Source organism: Protopterus annectens, chromosome 11.part0 (genome assembly GCF_019279795.1).
Source record: "Protopterus annectens isolate FY-2018-M chromosome 11.part0, PAN1.0, whole genome shotgun sequence".
NCBI classification, from domain to species: domain Eukaryota; kingdom Metazoa; phylum Chordata; order Ceratodontiformes; family Protopteridae; genus Protopterus; species Protopterus annectens.
In genome coordinates, this window is record NC_056745.1 from 656,374,795 (window position 1) to 656,401,731 (window position 26,937).

Here is a 26,937-nt window from a genome sequence, read left to right on the forward strand (position 1 = left end):
ATATATATATATATACATATATATATATATATATATACATATATATATATATATATATATACATATATATATATATATATATATATATACATACATGCATACATATATTTGTGTGTGTGTGTATGTGCGCACACACACACACACACACACACACACACACACACACACACACACACATATATACAAATATACATGTTTGTAATGTATGTACACACATATAGAGATCGATATGTACATTTATGTATGTATACATACACATATATAAGCACGTATACATACACAAATACACATAGATTCATGTTATTACATATACACATGCAAAAATACCACATAAAAAGGGCAAATGTCTAAGTAATACATAAAAGAAGTTATGTTTTCATCCGCTTCTGTTAATGAAGTAAAAGGCTTCCTCAGATCTCACTATGCTAGCATGTTCTAAAGTCATAGTTCATACTACTGATTAGATGCATCAAAATATGTACAGTTCAAATTGACATTAAAATAATCCTTAGATAATTAAACGAGTTATAAAGGAAGAAATAGTAAAAATCAAAAGAATGACAAATTACATATGAATCTTCTTCTTCTTTCGGCTTTTTCCCAGTTAGGGGTCGCCACAGCAGGTCACCTGTCTGCTCGTGATTGGCAGTAGAGTTTTACAGTGTTGAGTTGCCAGCCCGGCGCCCAACCTTCCACAGAAGGCACACACACACACACACACACACACACACACACACGCATGCATTCATGCCAAGGGCCAATTTAGAGTGTCCAATCCACCTACAGCATATCTTTGGGATGTGGGAGGAAACCGGAGCACCTGGAGGAAACCCACGTGATCACAGGGAGGACATGCAGACTCTGCACAGAAGGCACCCCAGCCAGGGATCGAACCGGTGAACCTCTTGCTGAGAGGTGTCAACGCTAACCGCTCCACCACCATGGCCGCCCACAAACTACATATGAATAAAATATATATAAAATTAAATATCTAGTATTAAAGAAAAACATGAAAATTAAACTCATCATGCATTTCCGTGAAATACAAAAAAAAAAAAAAAAACTTGTATTGCCTTTAGTAAAAGTTATTATGGTCCAGGTTCTTTAACCCACATATGCTGTTAATGGAGCGTGTCCGATTAAGTCCGGGTTTCTGTTAAGCTTTAAGTCAAATCTGCCATTCAAGTTCTTTTTTTCTGTAAGTTTGCGTTCAGATTGCCTCATAATGGGCCTGAGTATATTCTGTCTATTAGATTAAAAAAAAAATTTCTGCAGATCTGAGCATGTCTAGACAGTGGGTTGTTGAAGTCCTTAAGCCTGATTTGTGAAAGGTGTTTGCACACTCTTATTTTGAGAGAGTTAATTGCTTATCCAGCATAGAATGCTTTGTATTTTGTGCAGTTTGCCTGGTTACAACAAAGTTACTATTGCAGTTATATCTGTCAGTGCAGACATGTTTCTTTTCTGAGTTTGGACATATAAAATAGTTCTTTTGGCTCTTAAATGCTCAACATTTGCAACCCAGGGCGGCTTGCAGGGAAAGGTTCCTACCTGTAATTCTGTGGATGTGCTAATTTTATTTATTTATTTATTTATTTTTACATTTTCTACCCAACTTCTAATGTTTCTTCCTTTTTGATAAATAATGGATGGTTGTGAGTCCAGAATATGACTGATAAAAAAACAGTCAGTCACGCCAAAATTGTAAGTTAGAACAGAATGAGCTAGCTGATTTATAGCTTGCCCTTTGTTGCTAAATGTCATGGCAGTTCATAGTATTTATTCTAGTGTTCTAAAATACTGCCTTTACTAAGCATTTTTTCTTGTTTGTTTATGCCATATTGTTGATGCTTTCTTGGTCCCCAGTTATTGATGCATTCCTTCATATTAAAGTTATTTTATAGCACATTCCTCTCCCAGGTTGATTAGGTTTTTTTTAACACATTCCTCTCGCAGATTGGTAGTTACTTGTTTCTTTAATTTTTCTGCTATAAATATGGCCTTTGTATTTTTATTGACACCAAAAGTCATCTTGTGTTTGGAGAAGTTTTAATCATTTGTAACTGCACTTTCAATTGCTTGTCAGATGAGCTGTGAAATTTTAAATACTCTGCAGAAGGTACATTTGTCAGGGTTGTTTTCAGGAAGACAAGCTGCAACTGTAGCCTAGTCTATTAAGTAAACATTCATGGTATTAAGAGTAAGGCAAAACAGTACTGGCTTCAAAGAATCACCCTGGAATATCCCTCTTTAGATTTTTATTTGTAGGATAACAAGTCGTGCTTATGTTTAAAGTGGTTTGCTACTGTTTCTTAGTGATTACTGTGTAATTTATTGGAGCTGATCAGTTCACCGAACATTATTACAAAAAATGTTGTTTACATATCTACAAGTCACTGAAAATCACTTTCAGAGTCACCGATGTCGTACATTGCCTCACTTTTCTGTGACTGCTTAGTGGCTATGTATATAAATAATCTTTGGGAGTAGGAGGGATCTTATCCCCGTATAGGAGTGCCAGAGGTCTTGCCACTGAAAAAGAAACAATTGTTTGCTTTTCAGTTGTTTTTATTTACACAAGGAATTTACTGTAATAACATGCAGCAAATTGATTGTTTTGGGACATAATATCAATCTGTCTCTATATGCTGTACTACACATCATGGTAAGAACTTTCTAGCAAAATATATACTTAGTATAATATGGTAGTACATTGTGCATGAAATGTGAATCACATGAGAAATGCTGTTAAAAGATAGACTGGAGGCCAACAGTGGCAAAGACATTTGTCTGTCACAGAAGAGGGATTTTTGGACTAGAGTAGAGAGCCATGACCAGCGGAAGTTGTGAAACTGTGGAAAACTACAGAAGAATGTCCTGTGGATGTATTCAAGGAATAATAATAATATTATTAAATATGAATGGACTTACAGCAGTTTCTCCCAAACTACTGAAGGAAAACTGCTGTATTCCTGTCAAGAGGTTTTGGCATCATATCTGTGAGTTTGTAAATTCTGAACTATAAGTTACTTAAAACTTCATTGTGCAAAAATGAGCTTATTTTACAACTGCTTTGATAAGTGAATGTATATTTTAGTGTAAATTAATTGCACTTAAACTGAAGAAAGGGCCTCCAGTGTGTTTTATCTCCTACATTGGTGGCTGCAGTAAGCACACATTGGTCTCTCTCTCTCTCTCTCTCACATGTAATATCTCTGGTTTCCTCCCACATTTCAAAGACATGCATCTGGAGTGTTTTTTCCTGGGCCTGTGCTGAAAATGGGCTCTGTCCCAGTCGGAGTTTCCCTGCAAACAAAATTATATATATGTATATATATCTATCTATCTATATATATATATATATATATATATATATATATATATATATATATATATATATATATATATATACACACACACACACACACACACACACACACACACACACACACACACACACACACACGATATAAAAAGTGTGCATACCCCTGTTAAAATTCCAGGTTTTGTGATATAAAAAAATGAGACCACAATAAATCATTTCAGAACTTTTCCCTACCTTTAATGTGAACTATAACCTGTACAATTCAATTGAAAAACAAACAAATCTGTTGGGGAAAAATATAAAAAATAAAAAACGTATAGTAAGCTAGTTGCATAAGTGTGTACATGCTTAATCTAGTACTTTGTTGAAGCACCTTTTGATTTAATTACAGTCAGTCTTCTTGGGTAGGAGTCTATCAGCATGGCACATCTTGACTTGGCAATAGTTGACCACTCTTCCTTGCAAAAGTACTCCAAATCTGTCAGGTTGCAAGGGCATCTCTTGTGCACAGCCCTCTTCAGGTCACCCCAGATTTTCTATTGGATTTAGGTCTGGGCTCTGGCTGGGCCATTCCAAAACTTTAATTTTCTTCTGGTGAAGCCATTCTTTTGTTGATTTGGATGTATGCTTGGTGCCATTGTTGTGTTGAAAGGTGAAATTCCTCTTCATCTTTATCTTTCTTCATGGAAAGTAAAACTCACTACTTGAATTAAACATGAAGGCAAAGAAACAGAAACAACCGGCACTTTAATAAAAAAATAAAGTAAAGTAAGTGCTTTCATTGGGTATGTTAACAAACATCTTCATACAAAATTCAAAAGTGCAATAAACTATTAAATACTATCCCAATCATAGGATATGCAAATATTCACGTTACTCTAAAGGTAGGTCATATGATTAATCAAAAAGGAGGATCATAAATGCAAAGTAATAACATTCACATGAACAAAAACTTTCCTGTTAACTCCACTAAAAATGCTGTTGTGAGTGTACACTTAAAAACCACCATTACAGCTGAATGTACATGATTTAAAAATGACGAAAAAGACAATAAAAACAGTAAAAAAATGTTAAAAAGTACTTATCTTCACAAATCCCTAAGCTGTATTATCATTAAAATGCTTAAAGTGCTTATAATGTCATAAGAACAAATATGTTAAAAAAACGAAGAAGTTTTTTTATTTTTTATATTAACAAACTTTTGAGTTTCAAAACACTAAGCAAGGAACAAATGTCATTGAGTCCTGGTAAAACATAAGCCTGGCATCTAGGTTGCCAGGTCAATTCTAGTAACTCGCATCCTTAACCACTTGGTCAATCACCCAAAAGGCAAAAGAGTGGCCTGGGTGTAAGGTTACATGATTGGCTAAGGTGTTCTCGGTCTTCCTTTTCCTTATACTGTAGATGTGTTCATATAAGCGTTCTTTAAACTTTTTGTCTGTCTTGCCAATGTAGAAACTCAGACAGGCTTGATATTTAGCTAAATAACACTGCAAGAGTTGCAATTAAACCTGCCTTTGGTTTCATTTCTCCAGTCCCTTATCACAAAGTTGTTGCCCACCTCAGTGTGTCTACAGTAAGGGCATGCTTCACATTTAAACATCCCTTTAATTCTAGGGCTAGGTCTACCATCAAATGGCCCCTTTTAAAAACAAATTTGGGGTTAAAATTATCCATACCATAAAAGGCCGCTTCAGATGCAAGAAGACTCCAATTCTTCATGATAATTTGTTTAATACTAAGGGCATCCATACTGTAAGGGAATACTAGCAAAAGGTGTATCCACTGTATTATTAAAACGTTCTTGGTGACCAGATAATATAGAATGGCAAGCTGCATCTTGCAAAATTGTTTTGTAAAAGCCATATACTCGTTTAGAAACCTCTTATAGTCTTAGTTCGTCCAGTAATACTAAGGGGGTAACCCCATTTTAGAAACATGTTAACCAAGAGGTCACATTCATTTAAAAAATCAGCCTGTGCTGAAGCCATTCTAGCTGCCTGCACAAGCTGACCCTTCACCACTGACCCCTTTTGTTGTATCGAATGGGCACTAGAAAAGTGTAAAAAAGAATTTGTTGTTTTTCTAAAGATTCTAGCTTTGTACCCATTACTGACTCGATCCTTCATTAATTCATTGTCCAGATAGGAAATTGACTCTTTAATAAAAGAATGAGTGATGTTCAAAAATTGGGTAGTCAATTAAAAACTGCAAAAATTCTCTAGCTTGTGTTTCCTCACCATGGAATAAAACAAAAATGTCATACAAATAGTGTGTATAAAATTTTACCATGCCTGGAAACATGTTGTTAGTTAATACAAACTGCCTTTCCCAAAATGCTTTGACCAAATTTGCAAAGCTGGCCCCACAAAAGGAGCCCATACCTTTACCTTTTTTTGGAGGAAATATCTTCCTACAAACAAAAAGAAATTGTTTGTTAAGTCTAATAACTCTTCTAATAATGAAATCTCTTCATTAGTCACATTCTTGAGTCTCAACATTGAACCGACCCACTCAATCCCTACATCATGGGGAATCATGGTGTATAGGTCTTTCACATCAATCGTTATTAAATTAAATTCCTCATTGAATACCAAGTTAACATTCTCTAGGAAGGACCAAGAATCCCTACATATTTGAGGTTCCATGTCATCATATTTCTTTAAAAGACTATCAACGTATTTGGCCAGAGGATATGTGATAGAATTCCTACTATTCACAATTGGCCTCAAAGGTGGATTAGTCAAATCTTTATTGATTTTTGGGATTCCAAATATTATTAGGGTTTGTGGAGCAGACATGGAAAAATAATTATATATGTTGATACTAATTCTAGATTCAATAAACGAATCATTCATGTAAACTTTTATCCTGTTATAAGCCAAGTTCAACTCGTTCAAGGAAACAAGTTCATAATTATTGACATTGGATAACATTTCAAAAACTTTCATACTGTATTCATCTGTTTCCATAAACGCAAGCCCCCCCCCCCCCTTGTCCGGTTTCATAATATGCACGCTCCTCATTCGTAAAAAATGCAAACCTTCCCAGTCATTCAAAGAGAAATTAGACTTCATTTGGAAAAACATATTCATGACATCCAACTCACAAATTCGGTCAAATAAAGAAATAACTGAAATCAACGGTGGGTTATAAACACTTGCCACCTGAAACTCAGATTAATTAAAATGTTGATCTCTTAATAAAAATTGCAAGTTCAATTTGCGAATGAATAACTTCAGGTCTGTTAATCACCTGGCCAAATTTCCACGTCAAGATGGCACAAAAGGATAGTTTAGGAATATAGGGGAATAGGAAAGTTTTTGTTCATGTGAATATTATTACTTTGTATTTATGATCCTCGTTTTTGATGAATCATATGGCCTACCTTTAGAGTAACATGTGATTATTTGCATATCACATGATTGTTTGGTATAGTATTTAATAGTTTATTGCACTTTTGAATTTTGTCTGAAGGAGTTTGGTAACGTACCCAACGAAAGTGCTTACTTTACTTTATTTTGTTATTAAAGTGCCGGTAGTTTCTGTTTCTTTGCCGTCATGTTTATCTTCAGCTTTCTAGCAGACACCTGAAGATTTTGGGCCAAAAGTAACTGGTATTTGGAACTGTTCATAATTCCCTCCACCTTGACTAAAGCTCCAGTTCTAGCTGAAGAAAAGCAACCCCAAAGCATGACACTGCCACCACCATGCTTCACAGTGGGGATGGTATTCTTTTGGTGATGTGAAGTGTTGTTTTTGTGCCAAACATACCTTTTGGAGTTGTGACCTAAAAGTTCAACCTTGGTCTCATCAGACCATAACACATTTTCCCACATGCTTTTGGGAGACAGTGTATTGTTTTGCAAATTTTAGCCGGGTCTGGATGTTTTTCTGTGTAAGAAAAGGATTCTGTCTTGCAATCCTACCTCTTAGCCCAGACATATGAAGAATACAGGAGATTGTTGTCACATGTAGTACACAACTAGTACTTGTCAGAAATTCCTGCAGCTCCTTCAGTGTTGCTGTAGGTCTCTTGGCAGCCTCCCTTTCCAGTTTTCATCTTTTCATCAATTTTGGAGGGACGTCCAGTTCTTTGCAACGTCATTGTTGTCCCATATTTTCTCCACTTTCTGATGACTTTCTTCACTGTGTTCTATGGTATTTCCAATGCTGTGGAAAATTTTTTGTACCCTCTGTGATAAACCGAGATGCTGCCAGCCCAGCTAGCTGAAATTTTGTAAATAATTATATGTCACTTGAAAATATTAATATGATTTATATAGAAATGTGATACTGCCAGCCCAGCTAGATAGAATTTTGTAAATAATTCTATGTCATTTGTGAATAGTAATATGATTTGTATGCTTGCCTTAAATATGTAAGAAAACTATATGTTCTGTATTGAGCTTCAACATTATAACCGCAGTTAACCCTGCTGGAAAGGAACAGACATGTATAAATAATATGCCAATACAAATGTATGGTTTCATAGTAAAAGCTGGAATATTACAGAGTTAACTTGCAAAACTCTAAGAAAATAAGCTGATTAGTAAAAGAGTTTTACAATGTGTTATAAAGTTAGTTTATCCCAGCTAAGTGACAGGATGTCTAGGTTAGGGGCTTCTTTCTATTGTCTGGAAACAGACGTAATTACAGGTTTCCAAGGTAATTGTTTTATGACTTTTTGGTTTCAGGCAAGCTTCTAAGAGAGAATTGTCAGCTTCTGAGAGATAAGTTCAAAATTTAAGTTCCTGCTAGCGAGGGAAACTTATGCAGAGGTAACAAGAATGATGTAATCTGAGATGATTCAGCAGTAATGTGTATTATTAATTTAAGAACTATCTCAGAGAGAAGAGGAGGGCATTTTGTATCTTGTTCTGGACCTGCTAATGACTCACCAGCACTTGCCTTGCTCTGTATGTAAGCTATTTAGGTACAGTGATTTCTCTTAGAGATAGATAGGAATACAGTAAGATTAGTCTAGATGTTTTCTGTATTTATGTGAGACTGTCCTGCAATGTTGTTTTAAAATATTTCTTGTGAATCTGAGCTCATGTCACTGTGTTGAGTTAATGCATATTGTCTTGTGCTTTTATTATTTATTATTAAATATATTTAAACTGTAATGGTGGCTGTTTTTTTAAGAGATATATAAGCTCTTAGAGTACTTGCATGTATTTGGTAACACTGTACAAGCCACTCTAATAGCCTTAGTCTTAGTCACACTTACCATTTGGGTAACAGTAACATTGCACACTAGAACTTGTCACCCTTTGATAAGGGCCTTAATAGTAGCTGATAAGAGTGGTTGGTGGCAGGTGGTACTACCGTGTAGTCTGGGCAGAAGGAGATATAGCTGGAGAACCTGTGCCAGCCTTCCCCAGGAGTGTCTGTGTGTTTGTATATAAATCAGATCTCAAAGTGTTTGTGTCAGCTACTTGGTCAGGGACACGAAGCATTGTTTGGACAGAGAGGGTGCTGCAGGTTTTGGCTTGACCACTCGGCTGAGATCTTAGCCATTTAGCTGTGTCAGTGTCTTACTGGGGATCTGGAGAGAGAGGGAAAAACCAGCCCCAGACTGACTGTGATCTCTGTGTGCTCTTAAGGTAAATTGTGATTTAATGTGTCTGTACTGTTCATCCTCCCAATGTGCATGTCCCTCACTGCTGTTAGTGGTGAGGATTGAGGCTCCTTGATTACTGGGCCAGTGCATGGGTGTCACACCCTTCTCCTGACTAATGCCTTTCAACAATGAGATCCCTTTGATGCTTTGTAAGCTTTCTGCGAACCATGGCTTTTGCTGTAGCAGTCAACTGAGTAAATGTCAGGAAAATCCTACTAGGACAGCTGAACTTTATTTGGGGTTAATCGGAGTCTCTTAATTGATGGCAGTTTTGTACCCAAGAAGACTGAATGCTATAATTAAATCAAAAGGTGCTTCAGCAAAGTATTAGTTTAAAGATGTGCACACTTATTCAACCAGCCTATTGTACACTTTATTTTTTATATTTTTTCCCCTAACAGATTTGTTTGCTTTTCAATTGAATTGTACAAGTTATAGGTCACATTAAAGGTGGGAAAAGTTTTGAAATTATTTATTGTGGTGTCATTTTTTATATCACAAAAACCTGGCATTTTAACAGGTGTGTGTGTGTGTGTGTGTGTGTGTGTGTGTGTGTATATATATATATATATATATATATATATATATATATATATATATATATATATATATATTTATTGGTAGATGAGAGGCACTCTGGGCTTCAACAAGATTTACCACATTTGATTTACTATATATACCTGGTAGGAAGACAAATCCTTGTTTAAGCCTGTGGAAGCAAACTACAGCCTGCAAGACAGATTACTGTCTGCACGTTCCTAACTGTTTTTAAAGTGTTACTGTTATTTTCCTCTACTGAAAATAAGTTGCTAGCAAGGACCCTTTCAGGTGGTAGAGAAAATGAACAAAGTGAACTACAAGGGAAGACAAAAAAAGAGAAAATCACAGTAAATATATTACATAAATGAGTTAAATTGATGGGGCAAGCTGAAGCTCTGTAGTCCGCTTGGGAGCTGACATAGATAGCAATAGTATGGTATTGAAGAATTCTATCCTAGCTGTTTAAGTAGATGAAACATTGTCTAAGAAACTTTAAAACAAGCTGGAAAGCAGAAACCAGATAATAAAGTAAAACTTTATTATTAAAGCCCTCTGGTGTATCGACAAAGCCTTCATAGGTGTTCAAAAAATGATTACTTCAAAAATCCACATTGTATCAGTCAGCATATGGATACAACCAATCGGCTTCATCGATCAAGTATACAATCAACACAACAAATACTTTCAGTTAAACGTTCTGCGTCTAGCACTCTGGGTTCTAATATCTGATATTTTGAAATGTATTTAGATTTCTTTTATAGTAATAATCTGTCCTTCATACTTTTGCCACTTCATTTATGTCAATGTTCTTTCTTCTAATGCTGTAGTTTGTAAGTTTCTAAAGTCACCTTTGTTAACTGTTGGGCATGCACAGTAACTGGGCTTTCAGTTCTTTTATTCTAAATACCCCTTACTTGTGCTTGCAACCTCACCTTAAATATTCTAGCATTCCACAAGGACATCTCAAAGCATGCATAACTTCTTCAGATGCTGTTGTATATTTGTCTTTTGCCTGGAACTTGACCCTGTTAATGCTGTCAGATGTGACCACACATATTGCAAGTACCACAAGGGAAAGTACCCCTTTTTATTTTCACAGTATCATTAATCCTTCCTTCAGGAAATATAAAATGTCTATGAACCAGCTACCATACTGTAGCAATTTTGTATAAGAAATAGGTTGATCACGTCTTATTTCTAAAAAAAAAATCAGTATGTTTAACAAAGGGCCAGTATAAACCAGCTACCATACTCTAGCAGTTTTTATAGGAAATAGTATGATCACATCTTATTTCTAAAAAAAAAAAAAAATCAATGCGTTTAAAAAAGGGCCAGTAAAGCTTGATTATTTCTGTCATCTTTTTAGCAAATTATGGTTGTTAAAATAGTGTCCATGTTCTCCAATGTCCATTATAACTGCTTCGTTTTGTGGTACTGTTATCAAAGATCTAGTCGGGGCTTTTCTCCTGGTTACACTAGACACTTTAACCTATGATAGCATAACTTGTCCTTCATCATGTACCCCATGTTGGGAACATGCTCAGTGTGCTGTTAGCTTCCTTCAGGAATATATGATGCTTGCTGCTTAGGCAACAGATTCTTAGCATTTCCTCATGACGAAAAGAGGAACACAAATGTGGGAGTTGACAACTCTTGCTAAAACAATTCAGCATTAGCTCCAGTCTTTTCTGTGCAAACTAGTCTCAGTTGTCTCCCCATATTTCCTTTAACGCAGCATTCAACAATACTGCTTCACAATAACGACAGTCACCTTATAATATTAAGCCAGATCTCTTGCTTTGTGTACTTTGCCCAGTTGATTACCCTTCCAAAGGCATATATGTCAAATCATTACAGTGTCAACAGTGCCTCACTGTATGCTATACTACAAATTCATGGCCACACACACACGCGCGCACACACACCCGCGCACACACACACACACACACACACACACACACACACACACACACACACACACACACACACACACACACACACACGCACACACGCACACACACACACATGAGCATAATGAACTCCCACTGCTACCCCCTGTAACTGATGATAAATATCACCATTAGATACAAGATAATTATTTTGTGGACAGAAAATAACAACGCTGTAACAACATTAACAACTGTGTAGTCCCCTAGAAAGAAATCAGCTGATTCAGCCCAGTTCCCATGAACAGTGCTAGTATAGATGTTGTAATCATTTAAAAGTACATTCATATTGTCCTAAACTATGTCACTAATTTTATTAAAGAAAATCCAGAGTCCCTAATATTGGAACAAAGCTTAACCACAGCTTAATGCTCCTTAAAATAATCACAAGAGGAGACATTTGGTGGATCCAAAATATTTTATGTACCTTAAGCAGACAGTGAAAGTAGGTATTCTCTTTCCATTAATTAGTATTTTTAAGCTTCATCCTAATTGAAATATTAAAATACCAGTCATGTGATCCCAGTTGTTCTCATTAAGGCTAATAACGACCATGGGATGGATAAAGTTGATCTAACTCCAAATGGGATATGTTAATTCAAGCATCAAAAGGGAAACTGGCTAGGCTTAAAATGACCCTCAGGGGTAGTTAGCGTAGTACTTACCTACGAACCTGTAATATTTAGCTTTTGTTCAATATTTCTAAGTAATTTACTGTTTCATCATATATATCATTTGACCTTCCTGTACATTGTTATTCAAAAGGACATAATTCATTTTCATATATTGTTTGTACCACAGTGTTATTACCCTTGCTGGTGCTTTATTAGTCAGTCTCATTGTCTCCCAGTCATCCTTGGTAAGATTACACAATTCAAAAATGGCTTTTCCACAGAGGAGTTAAGCATGCTGAAGAGATGTTTAACACAGTTCTTATGAAATGAGGAAAGGAATAACTTAATTTTAGTTTTAGCTTTGGCTAAATCACTACTACTAGAACCACAGGAATAAAAACTCTCATTTATGCTTTCCTTACCTTCAGTTTTGTCATGTACAGCATCATTTTCTATTTCTGTATTAGAAAGTAATGTAATACATACAGACATGTTTAAGAAATTCAAAGTTTAATGTATGCTATTGCAGTAATACACAAGTGACAAACTTCAAGCCATGTTTCAAAACATTAATTTGATCCTAGAGAGATCACAACATAACTATTAAGTACTGTCAAGTCCAAATCTCTGTTATTACTCATCTGTTTTGTGTCACAAAAGGATGGAAGTAAGTTACTGAAATTACTAAAAATTCTAAGTCTCTTTAATTTAATTTATCCCATTCATTTTATTGTTGTTGTGGGATTTTCTGTTTCCTCTATCTGAGTAAAAAATCTTGCTGGTTTGACCCGCAAAGGGCTGGCTCTCCAGAGCTGCAGCTGTGGGAGGGGGAATCCACCACAGTGAAGGAAGACCTTAGAGAAGAAGTTGGAAAATGTCCTTAGCTGTGGAATCCAGAGAGGGCTAGCTACACAGACCGTTTCCCAGCAGTTCAAAAATGAGTTAAAGGTACTTGCTGTACAATTTTTTAAGTCACGAGACTTTATTTTGCCTGGAAGGACCTACCTAATTTTTGTTTATATATAATAAAATGCATTATTTTTATAAAGATTGGTGATCTTTGTTGTTTTCATCTTCAACATTGGTAGATTACTCTGGCCATTTTGGCATACATCATTAATATAAGTTCTGAGACATGTTGCTGCCAACATCAGTGTAATTTCCCCCAAGACAGAGATAGTCTGTCTTATGGTGTGCTAGAATTTTTTTTCTCTGCGCACCTGTGCGTTAATCCATGTACAAGGATGCCCATGGCAGAGCATTTATTACAGAATAACAACTACAGCTGAAGGGATTGTCATGGTAGCTAAGTTGATAGCTACCCCAAAAACAATGAATACCATCAGTAAAACAATGTATCTGTGGAAAGTACCTCTTCCCAGCTTTAACAAGTATGCTCAACAGAGGGATGGAACCAAGCTGATTGATCCAGAATCTTATTATCCCATTTAACTGGAAAACCACTGAGAGCCTTCATGGGAAGAAAGGGAACTGATTACCAGGACTATATTAAAAACGCTTTCCTTACCAGAACTGGTGCTAACTCGGGGACATGAGCTTTATAGCTGGGCATTTTCTCATAACAGAATGATAAGGTCACAGTTATATAACTTAAAGGATATAATTTCTTGATTGTAAGATATTGAGGTCAACATGACAAAATAAAGTGACAAAACTGGTAACAAGTGACAAACTGAAAAGATCTTTACCTACTGCTTTAAGAGATGGCAGGTGTGCCAAACTTTACCAAAATACTCTTGACAGATTTGTTTTTCTAGTAGAAGGATTGTTAGACCATGAAACTATGTGTAGAATTGAGCAGCCTAGGTTTATAGTGTATCCTGTGTCACATGTTGGTAACAAACTGTAGACATACTGGAGAACAATCAGAAAAAGCCACACTGCACCACACAACAGCAGATAGTACTGTGTATTTAGCACTTGGCCCCATGCAGATTAGGCATGCATGAGCTCTTGCACAGGGTGGGCATGCTGATGACAAAACTGCATAGTGAAACTTTGCAGATGTGATGGCGATATTAACAGTGTTTCTGAAATTACTGTGGTGTGAGTGGTCAAATAATCCTAAGAAAACCATCAGGCAGGTAGTTTGTCCAGCAATGTACTCATTCACATTTGCATTGAAGTGCCCCATAGCTGTGATGTTGGTACTGCAGTCAGCAAATACAGGGTCACCACAGCAGTGTGCATTTTATTGTATAAATGGGGTGTAAAGAGGGTGATGGCATAAAAAAATGGAGAATTACAAGCAGGGTAATCCTTAAAAGGACAACAGGAAAAGAAGATATGTGTATGAGGAATAAGAACATACATTTTTGTGACAAGAGATGTCCATTTATTTTTAAGAAGGGTAGAGGGAGGCGGTAGCAAGGAGAAAGAGTGGTTAGAACAGATGGGAAGGTTATAGGGGCAGACAAACATATAACATAGGCAAAGAATGATGGGAGGTAGTGCTGCATTAGGAGGGCAAAAATGGAGAAATGCAGATTGACAAAGTGCAGAAAACTGGTGATGAGGAGGACTGGACTACAAACAGGGGCCAGGCAGTGACATAAATAGTAGAGAACACAACGTTGATTAACAGGGAGGGTGAGAAAGGCCTACTAGACCATTCCAGTGGGGAACCCAACCAGATGTCAGGCACTTCTGTGGCTGACAGTCTGGGTGGCTGCTGCCTGTGGTGGCCTGATGGGTGAGTCTAGCTGTGTATGCAACTATTAGCCACACTAGAAGATGCTCAAGGGTGCCAGTGTAATCATCCAGTGATTGGTCTGTCTCTGTCCACACCAGCTACTGTACTTCTGGCTGGGTCATCCAGGATGGCCCCTACATTTCTTATTCTCAGAAAAGGAGCTCCTATCCTCTTCCTGAGAAGTGGCCAAGGAAGCTGCCGGCATCCCTTGCACAGCCCTGGGGACTTTTGAGACCCAGTAGCAGGCATGGCGGTTGGTGCAGTGGGCAGTGGCTACTTTCTCACCACAGTCTGTACCACAGCTGATTCTGAAAAAAAAGCAATAAATTATGAAAAACCAACAAAAGGAAAAAAGGGCATAAACAAGACTGAAAAGAGATACACATGGAACAAATCCGTTCACATTACTAAAATAGTATAAACACTGTTAGGAACACACTACATTTACAGGGTCTCCAGGGAGAGGGGCATCACTTCTTTTTTATGGCTATCTAGTTTTCTTGTATTGCCTAAATCAGTGGAAGGCATAAAGCATACAGTAATCTGCTCCACATATCCCTGACAGTAATCAGCTCTGTATATACCTAACAAGAGATGGCAATTACAGTTATAGGTACTAGGCCTAGTGTACAGTGCCAAACCAAAAACAAAATGCTGATAATGATAAGGTGGTTCCCATTCTCCAACCTTTTCTTCTGACTTGTAGAGAAGTTCTGGATGGCATTTCAGAAAGTCACTGTATTTGTATTTGTCCCTGCAGTACTTATCAGAGCAGGTGATGAAATGGTATCACATAATGTATGGGTAGGCTGGTGCCAGGCATGAATTTTGTAAAGATGGCCCTCATATTCTCCGAGCAGTTGACCTCTTTGGTCCATGTGCAGGAGGTGGAGAAGATCTTACATTGCCTGATGCATCATGTAGAAACCCTGCCAAACTCAGTGCCTTTAGAAGTCATACCCACTCTCTAGGTCAAAATCAAGAGAAAAATGGTAGCCCAGTGCACATATCCATGCTTACTGGACACCACATGTAACATATTGATGGGTTGTATGATATCATGATGCAAACAGTCAGTAGCATCATGCAGATTAACAGTAGCACAGCCAGGCTTCAAAGTGGGTTTGATTTCATGTGCACCATATATGACCCCTTACCTGAGAATGGGCAGATGGGAGGTAGCATAGTGCTGTCTATGGCTGGTAAAGCATCATGTTATAGGTGTGATTCAGAGGCAGTTATATTAATTTATATCATTAACACAATAATAAGATCTGTTTTATTAGGGTCTGTATTACAAGATCGAATGTTTAGGTGATCGAACACCTAAACATCGAACTTGTAATATCGAAAGCAAAAAACGTCGAACAGCTGATTTAACGCAGGGAAAGATTTCCCTTGGCCGTTAACCGGATTTTGCTGTTTTGTCTACTGTAAAGTGATCTCAGAGTTGTTATATTTAGTTGGGGTGTGTGTGTGTGGGGGGGGGGGTGATGCCCCCCAATTAGTTTGGTTGTAAAGTTATTTTTTTATTGTTGTGGCCAACGGACATCTTTCCCTGTGATGTTCAACATTTTTAGGTTTGATATTACAAGTTCGAAGTTTAGGTGTTCGATCACCTAAACATTCGGTCTTGTAATATAGACCCATTTTATTATGTAATAAAAATTTAGTCACCATATTTTGACAATTGGCTTAACAGAATCAGAGTGTACTGTATATAAGGGTGCACCGTCATATAAACAAACTGACAGCATGTGTCCCCTACATGTGGACAGCTGTTGATGAACCTTGGGACTTGACACAAAGGTGAAAGAGTACACAGGTACAGTAACAGAGCAGATTGCATGATAAGGGACTGACAGGATGGAGTGGACTGAATGGGACAGAGCAGAACAGGTTGCAGTCCTGCTTGGGGTGGCTCAGCCTAAGAAGACACAAGGAACACAGTCAGGCTAGGTCACTATCCAGGCACACAGAGTGCATGACATGCTATCTGCACAAGTGTGATGAACTGCAAACTTGGCTCACTTGTCCACTGCTGCCACGTTATGGTACAGTGTTGGAAATGGTTACACTGCAGCAACACTCAGGTATGTTGCCAGTATAAGACACCATAAGAATGGAAATGGATGTAAAATTTCACTGCACAGGAAGCAGAGGTGCTGTGCATATGTGGCATGCATATCCTTAAGAAGAGTAAAGCAGCCAAGGCTTTCCTTGATCAGGTGTTGTAGGGACTGGTCCTGGACATAAATCCAGTGGTTGGTCATAAAAGGGCAATAGCAGAGGTGTGTCAAAAGATTAGTAATATGTTACTACATGCCAAGATGAAGAGACAGGATATTGCCAGGGACAGGATGACCATTAGGGATGAAACACCAACACAGAGGCATCTCACAGAGGTGTAGGAATTCCAGGTAACCCTCACTGAGTAAAGTAAGAGAACCCTTGAAGCTGTTGGTGGCTTGGATGTTGGGCTGGTGAGGAGTGGCTAAGTGTCTCAAGGAGGTAAATAGTAGGACTTACCATTTGTATAAAACTGCGACTTGCAACTGTGAATGGTTTACTCAGACAAACACACATGTCTGTCTGTCATCCAGGGACTGGGACTGCAAAAGTGACATATTGCACCACAAAGTACATATGTGCCTATATGCTTTTTATACATTTGGCATACAGCATTCTGTGTGACACATGATGGTGGGAGTAATGAGTATGATTCAGCATTGCCACAGTTATGTTACCTGCATGCCTGCACAGGTTCCGGTGGGAAAGGATCCAGCACAGCAAGTGAGGACATGTCTAATGTCAGTGGATTACCATTAGCTGATGATGATGATGAGGATATCTTTCTCACGGCACGGTCTGATGATGTGGTACTGCCAGGGAATGGCAGATGCACAACAGTAAGATGAACCTTTGACATCCCCTGTGTTCAGTGAAGAGCATCCCATCCATGTCAGCCTAGGCCATGCTATAGAGTTTTTACCACCACTGGTATAAGTGGCCCAAACTGCCTTTAAGGGTAGCAAATCCAGGATAGGGGAGAGGAAAGTAGATGGCAGTCTCTTCTATGACCCTACATAATTTCTTCCTTGGCAACAGTCAGCAGATGTTCAAGTCAGCACGCACACATAAAATTCTACCCCCTACATATGTACATGACAACTGACTGAGTAGTAGTATGCTGAAAGTCATGATACTGAATACAAAATCCTGAAGTGTCAAAACTGTGGAAATTGTACAATGCAGAACTCAAAGTACCTACTAATAGCATACATGTACTACATGTGTACACAGTGCCTGTACAGAGCCAGTCAACAAACAATGTCATTCCTCTGTTAGTGAATCTCCAAAATAAGAAATGACATAGGCCAGGTGGGGGTAGGGTGACACAAGTTCAACTCTCTACACATGTAAGGGGGTAGGTGATGTAATTTCATCATTTTAACATTTCAGCATTGTTATGACTTTCAGTAAAGTTGATCTACACACACACACACACACACACACACACACACACACACACACACACACACAGAGTTTTAAATTAGAAATATTTGTGAAAGGATGTGTCTGTCCAGTTCATCATATGCAGACATATACCCTCACACACTAGTTTTCAGATGCCCGGAGAGAATAACAGTGTAAGGAAGTCATGCCACCTGAACTTGATGCATATGTGTAATGAAAAATAATGATGGATGGTGGAACCAGTCAGTGTAAGCGGCCTTGATGTTAGTCAGATCAAAATAGCAAGGATGACTGGTGAAATGACTAGGGAGGAGAACACAGAAAGGTGCAGTTAAAAAAGCAGCTGTTTTCTGAGAAGGCAGTTAGCAGTGCGTTCTGCAGGAATCAGTCCTAGGACCAGAGCTGTGGTACATATTCATTGTTAGCATGTAAAGTATCAGTGAACTTACCGAATGGAAAAAGTATGTGAGGAAGCTATCAAAATTTGGGGTACAGTAAGAAATGGGAACAAAGTCATGCTTCCTACGAGAATATAGAAGTCAGGAAAGCAGAGTTCCTGTGCATCCTGTAAAGTGTTTAGTCATCTGTAAAGGAGACCTCCATTGTACACTGAAATGAGTATACTCATCACTGTTTTCAAAGTCTAATTAGTGAAGTCCTGGTAAAGGTAGATACATAAAACTAAGACATCTCTGGACCAGTGGACGAGAAATTGGAAATTCATCTCTGGTCTGACACCTATGTCTCTGATGGTCCATTATATAGGTTCATAGGTTCATACTAGGCTGTCTGCCCTAGGGCATTTATAAGCCTAGCCAGGTTGTGTTTGGCTTTTGCCACCCATTTTAAATTAATTTTGCTATGCCCTTTTTTTGAGGTTAGTATACTGTGCCTCTGTCTAACAGTGACACAGAAGTGATACCCGGGGTAAACCTACGATCTCCCATCCACTCATCAAGATTCCTCTTGAAGAGAGTCAATGAGGGACTCTGCCTAACCTGGACTGGGATTTTATTCCAGAGTGAAGGCAGCCTCTGGGTTATGAGTCTGTACCTCCAGCATGTCCTATTTATTTCAGTGCTGAGGTACAAGTCTCTCAAGTACGTAGCTCGATGGGATTTGGATTTTCTGAGGTGCAGCATGTCCATTAATTCCAGGTTGGACATGGCTTTATACGTCAGGCACGGATCGCCTCTGAACAGGCGGTATGCCACTGAGTAGAGCTGGAGTTTCTTTAACCGGGCAGCATATGGCATCTTTTTGAGCCCTTTGATCCTCTTGGTGAGGTAATTTTGGGGTCTTTCCAGTTGCTGCAGGTGTCTGGTAAAGTACATCCCAAAAGGGGCATTGTACTCAATTATGGGCCTGATGAGGGATGAGTAAAGAGGCACGATGACCTCCCCTGATCTAGATGTGAATCCCTTCATGATTAGGTGGGCTATATAAAATGTTTTTCTAACCACTTTGGCCACGTGGTTGTCAAATGAGAGATTGCTATCAACTTGGGTCCCCAGGTCCCTAATTACTTCTTCTGTACTTAATGGATTACCACCTATGTGGTAATTTGTGGGCACTTTGTTTTTGCCAAAGGGGATGACTATACACTTTTTGGCATTTAGTTTGAGGCCATGGCTCCGGCAACAGTTGTCTGTTTCTATGAGGCCCTTTTGGAGGATGCTTGTGTCGGCTGGAGAGTCGATTATGGTGCCCAGTTTGCAGTCATCTGCGAACTTGGTCAGCCACAGTCCTTCCGTGTTGGCCTGTACCTCCAAGAAATATATACCGAACAAGAGAGGTCCCAGGACTGAGCCTTGTGGGACACCACTTGTAACTGGTTTGGAGTCTGACATGGCTCCAGCAATTCTAACCATGTGGGTTCTGTCCTTGAGCCAGTTTGCAATCCATCTGGTGACATAGGGGTTTATATTTAAGCTGGTGAGCTTATTTATAATGCCCGAGTGGGGTATTGTATCGAAGGCTTTTGCGAGGTCCAGGCAGGCTGTGTGGACCACCTTCCCCTCGTCAATGGCCTTGGTGACTGTTTCAAAGAAATCAACCAGGTTTAAGAGGCAGGATCTGCCCTTAACAAAGCCGAACTGGGTAGGATCCAGTGTCTGTAGGTCCCCAATATCTTTATTTATGAGGTCCATGATGATCCTTTCCATAGCTTTGCAGACCAAGCTAGTCAGGCTTATGGGGCGATAGTTTCCAGGATCCGTTGAGGCACCACCTTTATGGAGAGGGACCACTGTTGCTGTATGCCACTCTTTGGACACATATCCTATAGTAAGGCTGAGATTGAACAGTAGTTTTATGTTTGGGTTTAGCTCTTCTTGGAGTTCATGTAGGACGCAGCCCGGGACTCATGCCATAACCTCTATGGCACAGTAACTTGTGGGATACGTTTAGGTTTAATGGCTTATAAAGGCCCCAGTTTTCATTTTGGCTTATGAACATCTGCTAGCTGACATGATTTGCTAAGCCAGTGAAATGGTCAACGTGAAATGTCTAGAGCTGGAGTTATTACAAAAAGCTATGAACAAAATAGGAAACATTTCTGCTTTTTCATTAATATTACAAAAATAGTATGTGATGCTGTCATATTGGGGGGTATTCAGGCAGTGGATGTTAATAAAAAATGACATTAAAACATGATGGGTGATGTGAAAACCTTTTGATACATAAATACTATTTTGGTAAAGCAGCTATGACTATTACCTGTATTTTCATAACTGTATTCATTTCATAAAAGCTCTGTAACTTACAGGTGAACAAACAGTGCCATCATATACAAAACAATAAAGCTCATAATGTTGCTACTGACAGTCGTCATCTAACATAAATGGTTTTGTACACTTGTATTGTTTTGAAATAATAAGAAGTTATTATGTGAATGATTTGCATAAATTTGGCAGTATCACAAAACAGCAGTAGGCTGTCCCCTGGTGTCATACTTCATTGGAAAGGTATTGTACAGGTGAACAATTCCCTCACAATATCTTGGATCTGTCTTACAAACTTACAGATATATAATCTTCGTTTGACCATAGTACTATTTTAGCAAGCAAAATACATTTTTTCACAAATATGCAGAAAAACCTTAGCATCTACAGACTGACCTTTGATACTAACACCAGTGTATAGCTCATTGTTTACCAAAAAGCTGTCATATTTTACATTTTTGTGACTCGCACCATTTATTAGATATTATGAATCTAATGCAGTGCATTTTCAGTAAAGGTTTTGGAGCAAAGCTCTTGGAAAGCATGTGGTTTTCTGCTTAGAATTTCTCAGGAAGCAAAGGTGTTAATTAGCCTCTTGTTATTCAGGATTAAATGATTTAAAGACTGGTTCAAAGATGCATTTGGTATATGCATAAGGATGACAACTAAATCTCAGTGCAAGAGAATGTAAGGTGCTCCTTCCGGGAGATAAAAATCCAGAAGACGATTACTGATAAGGTGAACAAAACTCAAATCAGCAAAACTGGACAAAGACTTGAGCAGTACTTACAAGTGGGAAGAACCATCATGAACATAATGAAAAAGTAGCAGTTAATTCCGGTAGGAAGATGATGACTTAAATTCAAGATGGATGCACTTAGTGGAAGGGAAGTTAGTGTTACACTCTACAGAGCGTGGTGACTGGTGAGACTGCACTTACAGGTGCTGAGTGCTACTTCGGAGGCCAAGTGAAAAAAAAAATATAAACATGGCCGAGAGAGAGTGTTCAGGCAAAATCAATATGAATGCTGAAGTGAATAGAGGGAATTTTTAGAAGCTGGAAGTCGTGAACTGGATAGGTACTGTCTGTTAGATAGATGAGAATGGTGAGTCATAATAAGAATAATAATGTCATAAGATGAGAGGTCGTGAACTAAATGGGCAGGTGTGGATTGGGAGAGAAAAGGGCACAGTCATCAGATCAAAGGGACAAACTATACATGTTAAAAATAAAGATTGTGGTGGATAGTTAGAAGGAACTGACACATTTGCTGTATGGCATATGTGGATATGACCCTGAGTGCAGCCAAGAAGATCTGGGTTTCCCTTAGTAGTCCAGGTGCTGCAGATGATGATGGGGGATGGATGGAGGGGAGTAATGAAGGGAAATATTATCTGCTCGCCTCTTTCTGTGGGAGAAGAGGAGGAGCATGCTTTCTGTTGAGTTTCCCCTGGATATTGAAAACCTAATGGAAACAGGTGGTGGGGGGGAGGCAGGTTATCCCTGGGCTTGCATTACTTGGAAAAGTGAGTGAAAACTGTTCCTGAAGAAGTAGTGGGCCGACATGGGGAAAATGTGCATAAGAATAAACCTTCAGTAGTTGTGTTGACTGATGGTAATACTATGATAGGACAAGCACGCAAACAAAAATGGTGTGAAAGGAACGAACTGACATAATGGAGTGTATGATGTGAAATTTCAGAGAAAAGAGCATGAGAGGTAAAGCTAATGGTTACACAGGTTGGTGGGTGCTAGCTCCAAGAGTCATGCAAGCTAATGGTTACACAGGTTGGTGGGTGCTAGCTCCAGGAGTCATGCAAGCTAATGGTTACACAGGTTGGTGGGTGCTAGCTCCAAGAGTCATGCAAGCTAATGGTTACACAGGTTGGTGGGTGCTAGCTCCAGGAGTCATGCAAGCTAATGGTTACACAGGTTGGTGGGTGCTAGCTCCAAGAGTCATGCAAGCTAATGGTTACACAGGTTGGTGGGTGCTAGCTCCAGGAGTCATGCAAGCTAATGTTTACACAGGTTGGTGGGTGCTAGCTCCAAGAGTCATGCAAGCTAATGGTTACACAGGTTGGTGGGTGCTAGCTCCAAGAGTCATGCAAGCTAATGGTTACACAGGTTGGTGGGTGCTAGCTCCAAGAGTCATGCAAGCTAATGGTTACACAGGTTGGTGGGTGCTAGCTCCAAGAGTCATGCAAGCTAATGGTTACACAGGTTGGTGGGTGCTAGCTCCAAGAGTCATGCAAGCTAATGGTTACACAGGTTGGTGGGTGCTAGCTCCAAGAGTCATGCAAGCTAATGGTTACACAGGTTGGTGGGTGCTAGCTCCAAGAGTCATGCAAGCTAATGGTTACACAGGTTGGTAGGTGCTAGCTCCAGGAGTCATGCAAACAAATGTGTACTTTTAGTCTTCTGATTTCACATAATACACATGCATGAAAAGGTAACTCATTTATATAGCTGTGGCTCATTGCATATAATACAATTTCCTACAAAACTGAATAAGTACCATATTATTCTGTTTTTTTTTTCATTTTGTTAATCTGACTACAATTTTTGACACTTTCTTTCAGTAACGTAAAAGGAATGCTGTCCTTTGGACTGGTGGAGACAAATTTTTATGACCAGGCCGAAAAAGTTGCTAAAGAGGTAAAGGCATATCCTGATGTCCCACATTTATCAGTAGTACTTGCTGGCATGCAATTAAAACTTGGAGCAGTTTCATTAAATTGTATTTTGAACTATTTTAAAATCACAAATATTTATTTAATGATGAGTAATGCAATTTATGTATAATGCCATAAAATTCTGATTCATATAATATAATGTAACTGGAAAATGTTTCTCATACCAACATTTCTGTGTCCTTCAGCTGTCTTAGCTTGGGATTGTTTAGTATAAGCTTGTCACTGACTAACAGCCTTGTGCTATCACTATTTGTCTTTGGACAGTTTAAAAAGTAGGACACACCCTTACAGAAAGTTATATATTGTGTTTAGTGTTACAAAGATCAGAACTCTAACTTTCCCCTGCATGTTTATATTCTCTGTTTTGGGGTTTTGCCACTGAAGCTGTCTCAATAAGCATACTTTTATCCTTGCTTCATTTCATTGACCAAAAACTCCCGTCTGTCCACAAACCTATCAAATCTGCTGGGCATTGTCTGTACTCATACCATGTTGCTAAGTCCTGGAATTCTTTACCTATAGCCATCAGGTCAATACCCTCCCTCCCATTCTTCAGAACCATTCTGAAAGACTTCCTGGCCAAAACCTGGCTCTTTTCTTGCTCAACACCAGGATAAGGTGTATCCCAAAATGAGAATAAATACCTGTTCATACCTTATGCCTCCTTATTTTTTTTTTTCTCCACTCATTTTTTACCTTTTATCAATTTGTCTCCCCCAGCTTTCTGTCTAAATATGCCATAAGCCTATTTTTCTCTAACTTCATATTGAAATTCCTGTTTGTGTTACACTAACTTACCTTTAATTTTGTATTCTACTAACTTACCTTTAATTTCTCTGTAAACTGGCTAAAATTTCTCTAAATATTAAATCATTGTCATATAACTTGTATCTGTTCTTATTGTTTTCATGTCATATCTAATTTGGTGTAATTATAACGACAACAACAACAACATTTAAACTGCAGTTGTTTTTTTGTATTTTTTAAAGATTTTAAAATTATTGTTCTTAAAATATTTTGTAATGCTTTGGAGCTTTTCTCCCCAGGCCTCTCCTACCCAGTTGGACATTCCCTTAATCAAATGTCAATAAAACAAACAAGAGTGTACATTCCAGTAGTCCGGTAACTTGTTTGCCCTTCTTAACTCAATGCAGTGCAGTCTTCTTTCCTTGAAAGCCTTTAAACATTAACATTTAGGAGCAGAAGTTCAGTTATAAACATCTAGATGCTTTATGCGTGATCAAACAGATTTATTATCACCCAACACTTGTTTTTCTTTCGGCTTTTCCCAGTTAGGGGTCGTCACAGTGGATCTCTGGTCCGTTAATGATTGGCAGTAGATTTTTTTACGGGTGCCGAGGTGCCAGCTACTGTGAAGTTGTTTTGTTGTTGTTTTTTTTTTATCGTCACCCAGCACTAAAAACAACTCCACAGTGTCTGTAGCTAAATAAAAAACTAACAGTCTTTTTCACAGAAAAAATGTATGTTTTTGCTGATGAGCAATTCTGCTTTCCAACCACTTGTAGTGTCATCTTGCCATTGTATTTGTAAAAGATTCCCTTCCAACATGCCCCCAAACATCACATGAGTTCTGGCTTTTGTTTCCCAGTGAAGAAACACAAATAGCAATAAAACAACCGAGTAATTAACCCATCCTGGCTGTTAAACCTAATTATTAACCCCCCCCCCCCCGCCAAAATAAATCACAAATAATCTTTTCTGTTCGTGTAAAATACTGTTTCAGGACATACTAAACCATTTGACATGAAGATGAAAGCTTGCTGGTATCTAAATTAAACTTGTAGTGCTTGAGATAGTTAATCCAACAGTTCCCCGGCTTTATGTTGCTTTTCCCTCCTATATCCAAATACATCTTTCTTGACTTATGCTGCATTTCTTCTAGTATTTCGGACCAAGTCCATTATACAATCTTGTCTGATCTCACTTGTGTTTCCTCTTTCCTCCTTGAAATCAGTTAACATCACAGAGTGTTGACAGATGCTTTCAACACAATTTCCATGTAGATGTGTTCATTAAAAAAAGTTTACCCAGTTAGAGATAATAAAATGTTGTGAATTTGACTCCTTCTTCTTTGATAGAGGTTATGTGATTAAAGTCATTAATCCCTGTCTACATACACATGTACTAAGCCATCAGTATGAGATGTAAATTTCACCTTGCCAGCTGGGATTCTTCCTAACTTAATTTATCATTCCAAGTCTACTTTCATAGCCGTATTCACCTAGAAGAATATTGTATCTGTCTTTTTACACACATGTATTCTGAGTTGTGTTCAATATATATTTCAGAACTCCCATCATTGTAGGACTGATGAGTGCCTTACAATGAGCCAAGCAAGCAAGTACCTTAAAGATAGCCTAGAAATTGATTTTGTGTTTAAGAAATAGCATACTTTGTTCTTATTTAATAATGTGTGTTTTATTTGGGGGGGGGGGGGGTGCTTCTTTCTAGATGTTCATTAAACCTTTTTTCACACACTGATTTAAGCCAGAGGTCTTGTTTTTTAAGTTCATTTCAGATATACAAAGGTGTGTGTGTGTGTGTGTGTGTGTGTGTGTGTGTGTGTGTGTGTGTGTGTGTGTGTGTGTGTGTGTGTGTGTGTGTGTGTGTGTGTGTGTATATGCTTTATACTTCATTGGTTTTATTGATATGAACTGCATAATCTCTTACAGTAAAAATAAATGTATTTCCTTTAAACTACAACTTAGTGGTCGGATAGTTCTTTTATTAATTAAGTACACAGCCTGAAGGGGAAACTTTGTGATATTTTTTCCTTGCAGACTTGATCTTTTAACATTGGCATATTAGTTCACATTATTCTACTAAACTGTTTGCATGTAAAAGTTTGCAGTAAGTCTCACTTTGCATAACCTGTTCGCACTCTGGAAAGGGAATTTGGTGTGCAATCAGAAGATGTACTCTTCATTCCTGGAGAGCTGCAATTTTTTTATGTAAATTCTGTGTTACAGGTAATTCCTTAGCATCCCAGTTTGTGTGCAGTCTGTCTTATGCCTTGTAAATACTCTGCTGTTCCTTGTAGAATCTCTGTTGCCTGTTTGCTCCATTGCTTTCACTAGTGGTCTGCCTCTTACCTCCATAATCAGACAAATATATAAATAATCGGGGACAATCAGGAAAGCTATTATTAACCTGAGAAGTTGACAGAGAACATGAAAATACATACATTTTCTGAAGTATACTGGCAGTTGGTGCAGAGGATTAAGCTGTCAGCTGCTGGTCCTGTGAGACAGAGATAAA

The 26,937-nt window shown here is 38.3% G+C and overlaps 1 protein-coding gene across 3 annotated transcripts in view; it reads left to right on the forward strand.

Annotated features, from left to right (window-relative positions):
- The window catches only part of TTC38 (tetratricopeptide repeat domain 38), a 1,219,387-nt gene that overhangs the window by 349,396 nt on the left and 843,054 nt on the right, over positions 1 to 26,937 (forward strand). For all 3 annotated transcript variants that reach the window (XM_044088097.1, XM_044088098.1, XM_044088099.1), the window contains exon 6: positions 23,545 to 23,620. In XM_044088097.1, the coding sequence (XP_043944032.1) occupies positions 23,545 to 23,620 (76 nt within the window). The remainder of the gene's footprint in view (positions 1 to 23,544; positions 23,621 to 26,937) is intronic.